The 16085-nt window shown below is 40.5% G+C and overlaps 1 protein-coding gene and 1 long non-coding RNA gene across 2 annotated transcripts in view; one reads left to right on the top strand and one right to left on the bottom strand.

Annotated features, from left to right (window-relative positions):
- The window catches only part of ANTXR2 (ANTXR cell adhesion molecule 2), a 111405-nt gene that overhangs the window by 89708 nt on the left and 5612 nt on the right, over window positions 1–16085 (bottom strand). The window contains exons 4-7 of the mRNA XM_027456989.3: window positions 11896–11977; window positions 10801–10905; window positions 10637–10705; window positions 9633–9713 (exon numbers count right to left, since the gene is read on the bottom strand). Coding sequence (XP_027312790.1) covers window positions 9633–9713; window positions 10637–10705; window positions 10801–10905; window positions 11896–11977 — 337 coding nt within the window. The remainder of the gene's footprint in view (window positions 1–9632; window positions 9714–10636; window positions 10706–10800; window positions 10906–11895; window positions 11978–16085) is intronic.
- Window positions 32–16085, top strand: part of LOC101789388 (uncharacterized) — a 31248-nt gene continuing 15194 nt past the window's right edge. Inside the window, exons 1-5 of the long non-coding RNA XR_005265295.2 lie at window positions 32–518; window positions 8232–8340; window positions 11832–11880; window positions 13699–13832; window positions 14661–14908. This is a non-coding gene — a long non-coding RNA (uncharacterized lncRNA). The remainder of the gene's footprint in view (window positions 519–8231; window positions 8341–11831; window positions 11881–13698; window positions 13833–14660; window positions 14909–16085) is intronic.

The following is a 16085-nucleotide window of genomic DNA, read 5'->3' as shown; positions in this document are numbered from 1 at the left end:
GGTACTAGTCAGTCACCCGCAACCCTGTAATTGTTGCTGCAGAACATTGCTAATTATTTTAAATGTACTGAAAGGGGAGGGATAGGTGAGGAAAGAAGATGCTACACACAACAGCTAACTTGCAAACAGCATCTGTGAGGGGCCCTGACAGCAAAATAGCGCTTAAAAGTAACTTTAGCATGACTAGTCTCAGTTGGATCTGTGCATCCAGGCAAAGCTTTCTGATTGTCAGCTGCAACACTCAAGTTGTGTTGGCTGTTTGCTGATTACGGACTGCCCATACCTTTTGTCTCCCACTAATTGCTAATCAGGGAGTGCTGTACACCTGTACAGCTAGCTGGTGCTTGGAGAGCAGCTACATAGGTGGTAGGCAAAGTTGCTGGAGTGCAAAGGTTGTTAAGAGGCAGGCACCAGTTTTTGTAGCAGCGTACATAAAAGAGGCGTAGAAAGACTGGGTTGGTGCTGCATGAAACTGACTGAGGCTGTGGAACAAAGCACCCGAGTTAGTTCCTTCTTGGGTAAGTTAATAGCTTCTTGAGCTTTATCCCAGCTTGGAGCTGTAAAAAAAGCTTAGAAGAATTTGTAATGAAAACAGTGCTGTACTATTGTTTGGTTTAGTCATTTCCAGCTAGGTTGGGCAAAGGGCCTGCCTGGCCAGACGGAGTCAAGAAGAACCAATTGTAGTAGAGGTCACGGAAGTGGTTGGTTTAATTCCTAATATGACTTTGCTTTGTTTGTTCTGATTGGTTGCATAAGGACTGGGCTTAACCTGTGTTTCCATGTGTTTTTATTTTTACATGAGTCATTTAAAAGTTCTATTGGAAACTTTTTTTTTCTTCCTATAACTGAGAACTTTTTTTCCACTATTGCTGAGGCAGTGAAAATAAAGTGAAAGTTAGGCAGGAGGTGTTTCAGTGGAGCAGTGGGCTAACTTGCTATTTTTCTTCTAGAGAGTGAAATGCTGACTGTTCATAGAGCAGTCATTTTCCTACTGAGCTGAGTGTTGCAGTATGCAGAAGTGAACATGTGAAATCAGGGTGGTAAGAACTTAGGTCTTATGCATTTGGGTATTGCTAAAGATTTCTTTCTTTTTCTCTCTCTCTCACAAGTTGTTGGTTTCTTCAGTTGAGTAAGAGTTTTCCCCCCTTTATACTGTGGTACAGTTAGGCTTTAAGGTTAAAGGCCTGAAGTAGATCACAAGACCAAATGAAAATAAGTATAGCCTCTGATTTCACCGATTACACCTGAGTAGCCTTAATCACATTTAGAATATGTGAGTCAGAAACACTCTCCTTAGTCTCTTTAACCAGACTACTCTCGAGACAGGCTGATTTCTCCATGCAGCAACTAATGGTTAAACTTCTGGAAGTAAACTGCATGTTTCCGAAGTTTAATCTTGAAGTGTTTCAGATAGCGTTACAAGGTCTGCGTCTTCATGATCTTAATTTGATTAAACAAGAGGAAAAGGCGGCACGTGAGATCCTTATGCAAAGGGAAATTCCGTACCAAATCTACGGGATGTTATTGCATCACGTATCATTACGATGTTAAAGCAAGCTACATCTTTCCCTGCACATAACCACACCCGTGTGCAAATTCCTGAGGAAAGCCACGAGGCGCTAGATGGAAGGCAATCTAGTCAACATCACTTGAAATGAAGCAAATGCTTTCATAGGAAACACCATTTTGATGCTTCTCTCCAATAAGTGATGGCAAAGCAACTGCAGCAGTGCTGTACGCAACAGGGACCTACTTCTGTCTGCTGCCAAACATCTGTGCTCTTAGCTGGGACTCGCTGCCAATTTCAGCCTACTTCCTGACGGTGCTCGGCACTGCTGCAGACAAAGTGCAACAGGAAAGGACGTGGGGGAAGGGTTGCTATCCTGTCCCCCACTGAAATGAAAAAAAAAAAATCCCTGAGACATATGGTCTTGCATAAAATAACCATCGGAGAGAGCAGCCTGGTGCGGTGTCAGGTTAGTGAGAATATTCTAATTATACGATGTCTAAGCAGTGCCTCATTTGCAGTCGCTGAGTAAACCAAATGTAGATGACAAAACTGCAGGTCGGAAGAGATGCGTATTTTAACAGCATCAGAACCTTTACCCCCAGATTACTAAAAACAACCCCAAGCCCATTACTTATCAAGTAATGTAAATAAGAATTGAGACAAACTGTTATTTTCCATAACAGGAAAGAAGTTGTTTAGGCTCTTTAAAAAAAAAAAAAATCTGTCTCAGAAACTTATTGCTAAGGAAACACTAGATTTCAGTTGGAGTTGTGCTTCATTTTCAGCAAGTTTTACAGCACCCCTTATGTAACAGAACTGATAGCCATGCAGGAGAGCTGACAAGTCTCATCCGAATCACAAGGCATGCTTGTGCTCATGAAAAGCGGAGCCGTGTCAGTTAGGTTGCTGGCTTCTCCAGCTCTCTGTTCACCAGGAGAACATTATAGGGTTGGTAATATGTCAGAGCATGTCAAATTAAGGGCTGCACAGCAGTGAAGGGTAGAGCAGAAAGTGTTCGATTCCAGGCCATTGAGTCCCTTTAACAACTACATGCAGTAATTCCCCAAACTATCTACTCAGTCTCAATCACATGGAAAACATAGCACAACGTTAGCTCTCAAGCTTGCACCGAGTGCAGCTTGAATATTAGACCATCCAAGTGGATTAAAGAGGATGACTGATTTAATCAGAGTAATTCTTTTAATGATAACTTGTTGCATTTCTCCTCCCCCCATCTCCTTAAACATTTAATAGTTGGCTTCCTGGATTCCCGGTGCATAAACTGAGCATATTTTCTTCCTACAGGAAATGATCCAATTACGTCGATGTATAATTGATAATGAGCTGTTTAAGCTGATGTTGCTCTTGAAAGGTCTTCACGGCACGAAGTCCCTTTGCCGGCCCTTTTCCCCTCATGCATAGCTCAAGGGTGTAATGTAAGGAGAAAGCCGGGAGGGGACTGTTGGTGTGTTCCAAGCACGGTAAACAAGAGAGGAATTTCAGCTCTAGTCAGCTGAGCCAGCTTGGAGCAAAAGTATTGACTACTTCAAAATAATTTAGTTCCTTATTACTATTCAATAATCAAATTGCTTGCAGTTTTAGCCAGTGAGAGGAGCAGTTCTGACAGAAATGGCTCAGTAAATGCTGGTATTACTATCTCCGTTTAAGAACTGAGGACCAGTAGTAACTCAGGACCACGCCAGCACAGAGCAAGGAAGTCCTACTGGTAGCATATCTAGAGCAGAAGGTTTCAGAGGCTGATGAAGCGAGGCTGGAGCATGTTTCTGTAAACTAATTGCAATAGGGTTTACAAACCTAATGGCTTAAAATCATTCTTAAGGTGAAAGAGTTGATGCCTACTCTCAGTGTAGTTGGCTGCCCCTTGTTAGACTTTTGCTCTCTTCTCTCCACTGGCGCCAACTCACCCTGGCTTACCCCCTGTTGTCTCCCTGTTGATTTTGGGATTGGCTGTGAGGTGTGCAAGAACAGGCCGGCTTTTTACAAATCTCATCAAAAGCCTGTGTGATCCCTTTTGCTGCTTAAATGTTGAGGTACGAGTGCAGTAACAACACCTGTCACGTCACTTGAGATCTTGAATGCCAAGTCAGGTGTTCAGAGCTGTTGTCTGCCACTGCTGCATGCCCATTATATAGGGGCCCACTTGGGCCCTACTAGCCTAGCTGTGCACAGTCTGTACAACCTAATGGCGGGATGCATTGTCATGCAGAGATGGGCACAGGAACCATCCAACTGACACAAATTCCCCAGGTATTCAGTAACTATTATTCACTATTCCAGAGGGCTTTTACTGTCTGTTCTTTACAATCAGAGCAGCCTTCCCTCTATTATCAACAAGACTTTTACTGGAAAGAATTTTTACAATTAGGCAGTAAGATTTTTATAGCGCTGCCTTCTCATACCACTTGAGCAGGAGTCTGCCACTGGGTATGTTAAGAATACGTTTATTTTAAAGGACGCTGAATACATTACGGCCTTTGTTCGCTTTTTGTGTTCCTAGTATGCTCCTTTTATGGTTCAAAGTAACCCTGCTTTGGTGTTGGAGTTGACATCCCAAAGACACTGAGATTTCTTCTCTCCCAGGAGAGGCAGGTATATGAGTAACCTGAAGAATCTTTACTGCATGGGGTAAGGTGCCAGGCTGCAAGTGGTGCTACTAATTTCAGTGCCAGCATTTCCATGAAAAACATTCCGTATAAGCACTACCGATAGATGTATTACTCTGTTCTTCCAAGAATCTTTCCTTCCTGTTGTCCTGTCTCTTCATCCATCAGTTACACAGCTAACTGACCTTCTTCCTATTTCTGTCAATATCCTTCCAGTGAAGGAATTTATAGAGCTGTGGTTGAAATACTAACTGCAAATTTCCAATTGTTTTTTTCATAAAGTTACAACTTTGTGTTAAGGACTAGATTTTTTTTATTTCCCATGATAGGCTTTGCCAACTTAAAACCAATTTAGCTTCAAATGTGCAGTAAAAATTCTTCTACCTAATGCAACTGCTCAGCTTATATACCTTGATTTTTTTTTTCCCCACTGTGTTAAAGGGTGGTTGTACCTAAAATGCCCAATTCAAAACTAAGCACCTGCAAAAAGAGATGAACACTTGTATTTCTAATCCCTTTCAGGTAGAATTCTCAATAAATTTTTGTAACAATGCAAGGTAAAACAATTCTAGACAGAAATGTTTTGTAAACTACTTCCTCTCAAGTTCTCCATCTGTCAAGATTCTGTAGTCTTACTAACTAGTTCTCAGGGATTTCTGAAGTACAAAATATATTTTAACTTCCAGCATTAAGTGCTGCCAACTCACTTTAATACAAAAATGTTTTGAAGTCTACTTCTAACTGCCACATACTGTAATAATGTTACTGAAGCAAGCTCCATTAATTTACCTTCTTACAGGCCTTGCCCAGTTCTGCCTGCAGAGACAACCAGACAACTTTCACAAATTGGTAGGACTTGTGTTTGCGTAAGGGGAAGAGGAAGCAGAGATCGTTATCTCTTGCTTTTCAGAATGTGGCACATAAAAGCAATTCTGACTTGCCGAGCTGTGTGAACCACAAGCACAGAAACGTGTCATGAAAACAGACAAAATATGAAAATATTGCAGGAACAATTGGAAATCAAATGTCATGCTGATTGACAGTAGAGGTCTATGGGGATATTATAGGCAGGCAGGAACTTCATCCTGATTTAAAATAAATAAATAAATAAAATGGGGTAACAATCTTCCAAAGGCAAGCCTGCCAGCAGGTGTAACATGCACAACAGAAGCAGGGAAGGCTGAGTATACCACATACTGCCCCTATATTCAAATACGCAGCCAAATACAGATGGGTTAGGGCAGAGAAGTAGACAAGGTGATAGAAAACACGTGGAGCTTTCCAGCAAGGGAGTAGAGACCTTATTGTCCACTGTAAAGCTCCATGTGTTTGATTCAAATGGCAGCAGCATCCTGGCTCCCAGATCCTTAATTTAATCACTTGTTCTCACCGTTCCTATAACTTTCATTTCATAAACGATCAAATAGTTCAAATAAGTGTTCATAACTGCAAAATTTCCTGCTTCTGTGAACAAAGGCATCTTTTGCTTGTGTCCTTGACGGAGTCCAATACTGTTCCTGTATTACAGAGAAGTTAACCTGATGCCCAATATGTTTCACAAATTTTTCTAGGCTGCTAGCCCCACAGTCCCCAGTCACCTTGTGGAAACTGATCCTTCAGAGAAATTTGGAGTGTCTGAGCTATTTAATAAGGACAAAGTCTCCACAGTGTTTCTCTCAATAATGGTTCTAGTTCAGGACTATATGTGGCGAGATGCAACTGAGGCACCCTTGAGTTAGCTTGCTTACGGACTGGGTCCTGACCCTGCTAATCTTCTCCCAAAGCTGCTCAGTACCTGTGTGCCTGATAGCTGTAAAGACAAGTGAATCCTCACCATCCTCCCCCAAAGCCATTTAGGAAGGTGGTAGTTTGATTATGACAGACCGATTCAGTCCTAACAATGAAATTGGTAACTTCCTAAATGGTTCTTCAAATATAAATTAAACAACGACAACAAAAAAAAGTTTAACCTAAATAATATAGGGGAGGAGAAGGGGAAAAAGGACAGTTTTATTGTCTTACATAGTACTGAACTGTCATACGCTGATATAAATTGTGCAGTCTGAAACCCTTTCAGTTCACACTGCTATGGGTTGCTCATGAGGCAATACTCCATGTAATTATCAGCCAAACTACATCAGTAAACTGTTCCTGATAGCATAATAACTTGCCTTCAGCATTTTTCTTTTAAGCTCTAGACTGCTACTCAGATTTATTTGCTCTGACAATGCTGTTCAGTTACTACTTGATAAAGTTAGATACTAGCAATGCCAGAAGAGCTGGAAACTTCAAAAAACACTTAAAGAAGTCTGTGGGGAGTTTTTGTTTGTCAGTATTACTTGAAAGAAACGCAACACAATGTGGAGGTGCTTAAATCCTTGAAATTTCACTGGCCTTTTTATCGGAAGTAAGAAAGTCAAAATACAATACAAGCTTTCAAGATTTGAGCTAAATGCTCAAAATTCTCTAAATGCTAATCTCCAACTGTCTTAAACATTAATCCATGGTAATCATTAAACATATTTTGTGCATCTCTCCAAAGAAAATAAATTGTAATAAATTCTTAGACTGTAAGCAACTGCAGAAACAAAGCAGGTTGTAGTAGATCCTGTAAGATAAAGCTTGTCACTTTTTTCCACCAGCAAATGAACTGTTCAACATTCTGTCAATTTACCAGAAGTATAAAATCAGAGCAGCCAAAAAATTTGCAGCTGAGAGTCCTGTAAATACAAATGTAGTAGAAGCTCCTCCTACAATTCCTACTGAATGTTTTTTTGTTGTAGTTTTGCTTGAGGGTTTTAATTGCTGGGTCACTGCTATTTCTGTAAGCAGTACTTTTTTTAACAAGAAATGTTCAATAATGTTAACGGAGGTTTCAGAACTGCACCTTTGATGCTGTTCTTCGAGCAATACTTCTGCATGTTTGTGACTTGGGTATTTCCTCTTTATCTCTTTTGAAATTATACTTCCCTTTTATGACAGCGTGTCTCTTTCAGCCTGCGTTCTTTAGCTAACTTGCAAATTGAAATGGATTTATAATTGTGAATAATAAGGAAAACTGTGACTATTTCATATTTGATTAGATCTTGCTTATCGATTTTATAATGCAATGAGAATGAATTGTCACAATCAGTCAAAACCCTTTCAATGGAAACTGAATTATAACTACAGCATACTAAACAATCATGGTAATGCAGCCAACATGTGCATTAAAAAAACGGGGAAGAAAAACTATAGATACTTCCCTCCACACACTGGTAAAAACAAGGATGCTGGCAATGTATCATACTCCAGCTGCTTCCAACAAATACACTTAAAGTGCTTTACTAGAGAAGAGGAGAGAGTCTTAAATGTCATGACAGGAAAATGAAACTCCAGTTAGATTCTGTGCTTTTTCAGGAAGCTGGAGACAATATTCAAGCCCCTAAAAGCTCTCAGAAGGTATCACAGTGCTAACACTTTTTCTGTGATCACTTATCCAAACAAATGAGACTGGTGAAACAAAGACTGAAACAAGTTGGTACATTTCCTATTGGAGAAGTTTTCTCATGCTCCTTTGTTACAACATTTACAACCATTACAACATTTTCCATAGGCCCGGAAAGCCACAACATAGTCTTTTTAAGGACAGAAATAAGCATCAAGCTGAATGTTGAAGCATCTGTTACAGCTACAATCTGCTTAACAACCCTAAACAATTCCAGAGTTAAGTCAGAGTGTAAAGAGCAGGCTATGTTTAAGCTATAGAACAATTTCCTTTAAGTTTGCTGTTTCTGCACAGTCCCTGTCCTAAACTATTCCCTTAAAAACAAGGTGCTGCAATTAGGTGCATCTTTTCTTCCTCTGCAGCCATGATATGCATACATCTGCTATTTTTACACTTGGGATTTTCATGAGTGCCAGAAGAAGGTGGACTGAGGCTTGTGCAAAAGCTATCTGCCAAACTGACTCTGTCCACAAAGAAATGGCAGTGCTTGAAAGCTCCTGGGAGGAATGAGACAAATAGTCTGAGACTGCCCAGAACCACACTGATGAAAAATAAGGGAAAATGAGACAGCATGCAGGATATGTCAACTTTCTGTATATTTTAATTATAGAATTCTTAAGCTGAGCTCTTCATAAACTTCAAGAGACTGTACTCCCTTTGCCTTCTCAAAGAGCAAGAAGAGTGGAGAAATCCAAGTCATTGAAGGGTCCAACCTGCAGGTCAGTGACTCTTGTTTGAAAGGACACTCCAAATACAGATGTCTTCTTCCTTTACCTAGTTCTACCTTGACATATGCATTTTGAAATTTAGTACCATTGGAAATTTATTTGCTTAATGAATTGGGACTACATATTTTGCTCTTATAGATAAGTCTTTCTCTGGTGGCTTCAAATGTTGCATTGGTTTGCACTAGCAGAAGAACTGGTTTGTGTAAGCATTTAAAATGGCATAGATTGAGATTTAAAAAAAGGAGTACCACATGGGGTGTATATCATTTCAGGAAAATAAATGTCACTGCATGAAAAGGTTGATTATCTCTCTTTAGAATGTGCAAGGAAGCTTCTCAAATTACATTTATTTTAAGCAATGAGAAGGAAAAGAAGTTGTTTCATGATGCCGTTAACTTCCACGAAAAAAACACACTATTCAAGGGAAGTGATAAATTCATGACTGCATAATATCCTGTATGTGAGTAGTATCCTTCATTTATTTAAAATAGAAAAAAAAGATGGAAAAGGAAATGAATTATAACTCTCAGAAAAAGGATTTCATTATTGGTTTTGACTTGACAGTAGGCTTTTTTCCTCTTTTGCTGCTTATGTGCAGCTGCAGCACACTTAACCCTGCGTAAGGCACGCGACCTTTAGTTAAAGTACAAGGCAAACAAATTATGTCCTTTCAACCTAAGGTGTCTGCTTTAAATGCAGCCACAATACTGTCCAGCCCCTGACCACAAACAAAGCGTTCCTTTTGCTTTGATTCTTGCTTGCAAATCACAGTAAGAAGTTGAAGAGCCCCATCTCACTGATGGGAGTTGCTCATGGCATGTTGTGGGGGGGGGAGGAACTGAAAGTCTTGTTACTTACAAGAAAAACAAGCAATTGATGTCAAGGCTAACATATATATTTAGAATGCTTCTCAGTATACCAAGATTTGTGCACTATGTATTTGTCATTCATTCTTAATAACTTTAACCAGTTGTTCTCAACTCTGTTGGAGTAAAAGTCTCAATTTGTTTTAGATTAAGCCTGTAGCAGCCATTCCTCAATGCATCCTCCTCAAACCCACTGTACTTTATAGACCTGGGAGCTATCAAACTCTATACAAGGTCTGAGCATGAAAAATTGCAGGAGCAGCAGGCAATGTTTATTTACACAACTGCATCTCTGTGTGTAGAGCACAATATATTGGTATTACACATTTAGGAACCAATTCTTCCTGGAAGAGCAAGTGGAAGTGGAGAGTATGCTATTATCTTGAGGAAATGTTCAACTTATTGCCTGATACTCACAGAATTGATGATCCCCTTAAGTGCTTGGAATCCTCCAGTGACAGGGAAGACTTGCTCTTTTGTGTCAGCAATTTTTTCAAGCTATGGAGAGAAAACACATGGAAACTTATGAATCACTTGGCAAATGAAGCTCTTTAAATGATTTTTCAGCCTTTAAAATAAAAAAAGATGTACAAAAAAAATACACTTTTCATAACTCTGCAAAGAGAAGGAAAAATTTGGGTTCCCTCTCCAGTGAAGAAGCTACCCGTGTTTTTTCTAAGTGGGAGGATCTGTGAGAACCTACAGCAGATAACAAAAGGGTGTAGTAGCTATCCATCATGTCAAACAACGACAGTAAAAAAAGCTTTTAGGGCCTGTATTTCGGCAGTAATTCTGCATCTCTTTCCAAAGTTATGTTCTCTTCGCTCTGCCTTACGTTAAAAAGCCTTTCTACATGCCTTTATTATAGTAAAGCATCTCTTGTACACTGCTCCCTTTAAGTCAAGCTCACGCTACAGAAGTAGCTCCAGGGATGATTAGGACAGTTTTGCCAGAGAATGGCAGATCTGGAAGACCTTTTAGTTGGCGAAAGATATCGATTTTTTTTAAAAAAAATTCTTTTCTTTTATCCTTTTCATAAGGTTGTTACATATTCTGCTTAAAGCTTGTCCATAGCAATGCAGTTAATGCCAGCTGTAGCCTGATCTGGTTAGTGTCTTAATGGAAGGTTTTACATATATCCCTTGCTGTAGGCAGATATGAGGTAGCAAGGGTATTTCTGGCAGGTTTTTTCTGCACCAGAAGTGCCACCCGCACGTTCTGTTCATGCCTGTATATGCATCTGAGTGTCTTCCCGCACTTTCTGTTCATGCCTGTATATGCATTTGAGTGTCTGCTTCCTGAGCCAGAGAAAATATTGTCCTGCCTAATGTAAGTAAAATTTATTTATATATTATTTAACATGAAACGCAAAACCCTGTAACAAGGTACGGCCTGCTAATCTAAAATAGTAATGTTCTTACCTGTTGTTGCACAAAATCCAGGACGCCAACACAGTAAACTCTAGCCCCTAGACTTCTGGATATCTTTGCCTGCCATGGAACAGAAGAGAGAATTAAGTATTTTTTCATTCAAAAGGCAACGCAAGCTCTTCAGAATACAACATGCATTTTCACCTAGTGCTCACCTCCTTCTCTGCATACAAGGGAATCTGGCCATCTAGCTTGCCATCTGTCAATGCAATGATGATACTAGAAAACTTTGCTCCATGCTGCTTAATCTGATCATTGGCCTGAAAAAAAAAATATATATATATATATCTGAACATTTAACCAAGTTGTCTCTTCTAAGCTAACATGGCATTTGAAACAACATGCTGCTTTATCTTCAAACCCATCTCTTCCGACGATCCTCTGCCTTCCTTTCACGTGTTACTAACAAGGAAATAATTTGTCACTACGTTACAGTTAGTAGTGAGTGCATCTCTGAAGTGATAGTCAGTAACTGATCAGTTCTTGAAAAAACTTGATTCCATCAGGACGGATGCTTTGAGTTTTGAAGCTCACATTTCTTTAAATCCACCATAAGGTTTTCTCTGCTACCCGCAGCTTTTAAATGTCAGTCAGTAGGTTCCAAGATATAAGAAGAGTGGCTTACCATTACCATTTTTTAAACAGCAACAAACTTCTGTTTGCCTAGCTTTCAGCCCACAGATCATAATTACAATCTTGGCTCTACAGGCATAAAGGAAGAAAGTAAGTTTCTATCCATAACCATGAAAGCTTAGTTCCTCGCTTTACTTCTCACCAGCAGGGTTTGAGGCTTTCAGCAAAATGACCAAGTGTACTTTCACTGTTTATCTCAAGAAAATATAAGTAGTTCAAAAAAATGCTAGTTGTTTCTAAAGTTCTGATCTGTGCTGTTAATTGTCAATGAGCACCTTCTTTAGAAGGCCCTGCTATATGTGCAGCCTGACAAAGCTGTGTGTATTTACCATGTAACTGGTATTCTGTGTCAGCTCTTTGATCCAGAACAAAGAAACACTCTCTGCTGTGAAGGATCAAACCAAAGAAATTGCATATGGCAAATTCCTGCAATGGCTGTTCTGCCTCCTGCATGGGATCTGCTTAGTGTCCGGGCAGTCCCAGGACCACAAGAGAGCCAGAAATACTTGAGTGTAACTCACCAGAATATAAAATCAATCCATTTATGTTACAGATTGTGTTACCCAAAGGGTGAGAACAGAGATGGTTTTAATTGCAAGAGGGTGAGTACAACCTACCTGTTTTAATCCTTCGTGTATGTATGTGTCACCGGCTGGTTTCACCTCCTCCAAATCCTTAAGACCTTGCTTGATTTTCCCTCTGAAAACAAAAAGGTTAAGGATTTCAGCATTGATTTACAGTGGGAAAAGATGTTACTTTATTGATGGAAAAAATTAGCATTTGTTGTAAATGAAGCCTGAAATTAAAATCTGTAAAACACGGCATTTAGCTATGTGTGGAGGCAGATCTTATATTCACAACGGAAGCAGCACTGTGCTAACAGTTAGTTTAAACCTAAATAACAGAATATGCCTCAGTGAGTCAAAGAGCTGGATTTGGGTAAAATGTTTCAGAGTAAATATCACAAAAAAAAGTGACCAAGCCTCAGCATTAAAATGGCCCAACAGAAATTTTGTTTTATTAAGTTTACTTTGTTCAATTAAACTGACTTGACTTCTGATCATGTTGCAATTAGAAAAGGAAATCCCTTAAAATAGCAGTTGTATTTCTAGTTAAATAAATCATCCTGGTCAGTCTGTGGCTATTTAATAGGGTAGGAGAGAACTGCAATAATTAAGTTCTTCTGCCTTAAAAAAATTAGTATTGATAGGCAAAAGCAGCATTTGTGGGACACCTCTTTCATCTAAGGAAAGGCAGTAGCAGTAAGGATAGCGTTAAACATTTTTTCCAACTAAATCTGGAAGTTCTTAATTCTTAAAGTTCCACTCAACCCATAGAAAGTTACCCTGGGGAGAAAAACAAACAAACAAGCAAAAAACAGCTAAGTAAAGACATGACATGTGGGGCAGAGCATACAGAATAAATATAGGTGACAATGAGAAAATAAGCAGGGGTGAGGAGACGGAGGGAAAATACATTGCAGGATGCATGAAAGCTTTCCTTAAGGCAAGCAAAATGAGAAAGAATGCATATGCCGGTCTGCCTGAATGCCACCCACTAGGCATTTGTTCCGCTGATGGGGTTCCTCTATGTTTAGAAGCTCTGTTCCAAAGTACAATCCCTAGCTGCAATAAGCTCCCAATCACAGGATCAACTGATACAATTAAAAAATAAAAATAAAAAATGTCACATTGAATGTATGGAGAAGAACAAGTTATGTAAGATAATACAATCTGTTTGATCCAAATATTTTATATTCAGCATCTATAGAAACAACTTGAAACTGATTATGTATGAACGCAGATTATAAACCACATACTTAGTGCTTGCCAGGATGAGTGGCAGCACATCACAGGCGTTAGCGTTCTGCTGCCAAGAAACAAGCAGCAACTCAAGTCCCAGTTTTCTGAAACAGATTTCATTTTGCAAAAATAGCTTTTGTACAATCAGTTCAGTTTTATTTATCTAAAATGTCTTGTGACCCAGCCACACAGAAATCTCTGGTGTTTCCAGGCCTCTGCCTACAAGGGGTTCCAGGAAAATCTTTGGCAGCAGCAGCTTTTTTAGCTGCAACTTAATCAGTCACCATCCCTTTTTGGGGCACGTGTTACCAGATCAGCCCAGCCAGACACAGGGAAGCTCCACCCCTGCTTTGGGAGAGTCAGGTAGGAGCAAGCCGTGCTCCGGCTGTCACAAGGCGAATGCAGGACTTGCAGCCCAAGCAGACCCCCCCCTAACAAGCATTAAAAGAGATCAGCCGAGTCACACCAAAACTCACACCCAGAAGGTTTGGAAGGAGGGCACAGGAGCTCATCTCTGCCTGAACCCCTGCAGTAACAGGACCCTCTACTCAGCCAGCTGTAGTACTTGGAAGCCCTCTTTCTTGCTCTGCAGTGCTCTCAGAATTCTCTTCTCTCTAGTTTCAGTAATGAGTTGTAGCCACAAAACGCTGCGGAGAAGGTCTGGTTTTATATGAAGCTCATCTGTACTGAAATAACAGAACCATGACCTCAGCCTGGGTGTCTGGACACCACTGCACTACAATTCAATAATGGTAATAAAGGCTGGATTGCCTTTGGCTTCGTGGTTTAAGTCAGACAAGGGAGGGAGGTGGAAAAGGCAAAACAAAATCAGCAACTTGCAGCCTGTCTGTGTTTGGGCTGAACAATCACAATTTTAATATCTCTTCCCCATTCGGCATATGTGCTGCATCACACCTCTGTCTTTTAGAAAAGGCACATTTAATTTGTTTTACATACCCTGTCTGTTCTCTCTTATAAACTTTGCAGCTACTTCAGATAATGCTTCTAGTAGCAGGCAGGCAAATGCAACCGTGGCTATAAGCATTTTGTCATTTTGATACAAGGGTTCTTTCAGATCATCTTGTGAACTTGTGTGAGTAGGGGCTGTGGGGAAGAGCCCAGCCCAGCCCAGCTGAAATCAGGAGAGATGCCGGGCTGAGCCATGCCCTTTGGGGACCTCTGCTGTGCTCTGTCTCGGAAAGCAGGACCTCATGCCAGCATTACACACTCCAGCTGGAGAGGCTTTGTTTGCTGTGTGGGAGGCTGTGCCAACTCCTCTGGGAGGCACGTGGGCCTGTCTACAAACACCGCTCCCTGCCTGGGCCAAAGTCTACAGCGAACTCGTCTCCTACCTTCCGTGCCCCAAGACAGGGTGCTGCAGAACTACATTTAGAAGTTAAACCAGACCATTTAGTAAAGAGCGATTACAATGCAGCCCAGCTTTGCAAACAAATAAACCAATTTAATGTAAATTAAAATGTAGCAACCTTCCTTTATCTGAGCATGATCCAGAATTCAGATTTACTTAAATACTAGAGAGCTAGATACAACAATAATAATTATTCTGCTTCAAATTGTAGGACTCCTGCATGTGCTTTGAACAGAAGACAGACAGGCACCAACTTTCCTGTACTTTATATAAGGAGTAAAAACGCAGTCTCTGTGAATGGCTCTACTTTGGCAAGCTTCTTGTACCAAAGCGCAGGGTTTGCTCTTGCGACCAAGACTGAACGTGCCTAGATGTCTTGCTATAGGTTACGGGATGTTCATACTCAACTTGTCTGTGGGCAGCAAAGGAATGAACTCCATCAGGCTGTGGACAAGCATGGTAGGGTGCAGCTGGTAATGCATCAGATACTTAAGGGTCTGATTCTTCCACTTTCAGGAACATAATCTTTCTTTATATCCCACAGAATCAGCACAGCTAGTTCTGGCTATGGATACCAGCCACATGCTGCAGAATCGGGCTTACAGAAATCTGAAATTCTGCTGGCCAGCAGAATGCAGAAGACTGACCTTTGCCAGTGTAACTGCTTTTCTGAGCAGCTCCCTTTTTAAAAGTGGTAGCATAGCTGAGCCCCAAATGCGAACGCACAAATCTTTGTTCACTGGTCTGTATACAGTTTGCAGCCAAACTTCACTGGGGAAATGAGCATCTCTACGACAGTAGTTTCCATTTGGGTGTTACTTTTATTCCAAGTATTTGTCACAGCATTGTGTGTACTGTGGTTATCAGTGACTTCTCTTTGCACAGTTATTTATATAGTCCCAAAAATATTTGGCAATGCAGGGGCGTTAGCACTGTGGTGTGGGTTTCTTTATATCCACAGCTTTATTATATAGGAAAAAGCAGCAATCACTTTGTGCAAACAATTAGAATGCTTTGGCTTTTTAAACAAAAAAGACCTCCCTACTTTGAACTAACTGCTGGGAATGAGTTGTGGTTTCACAAATTGCTAATTGGTGAATTAGCAAGTGAGTGTGGGGAAAAACATCCTGGCAAAGCTAAAACGCATGTAAACTAACAAGGCTGGAACATCCCATAATCACGCACACCCATCCCTGATACCACGCTGTATTTAGCCTGCTCACCTCCTGTTCAGAACAATGGGAGTTAAAATTGTAAGTCATTTTTAACCGTTGACTACTTCAATATTGAAAGTAACAGCTGTTCCAGCTCTATCTATCCATTCTTATTCATGTAGATAGGGTCAGGTCACTGTTACTGCCGTCTCCCCTCCACCTTCCTTTTAATTCCTCCTAAACACGCGCAAAACAATTGGCAAACCTTGTATTTAAGAAAAGTCCTACAGAGGAACCCACAAGAGTGTAAATGGGTTCTTTCTATGCTTTAAACTAGATTTCCAAGAAACACTTAATTCTTTCCACAGCCTGAAGCGTGCCACAGGCACACAATGATAAAAAAGGCACTTGTGCTCCTGTGGCACAATTCCAGAACTCTGTCCAAGTGCTCTGTGTGGTATCAATGCTGACTCTGAGTTTGA

The sequence above is a fragment of the Anas platyrhynchos genome, chromosome 4, assembly GCF_047663525.1.
Source record: "Anas platyrhynchos isolate ZD024472 breed Pekin duck chromosome 4, IASCAAS_PekinDuck_T2T, whole genome shotgun sequence".
Taxonomy (NCBI): domain Eukaryota; kingdom Metazoa; phylum Chordata; class Aves; order Anseriformes; family Anatidae; genus Anas; species Anas platyrhynchos.
This window is presented reverse-complemented; position numbering and strand designations above follow the sequence as displayed.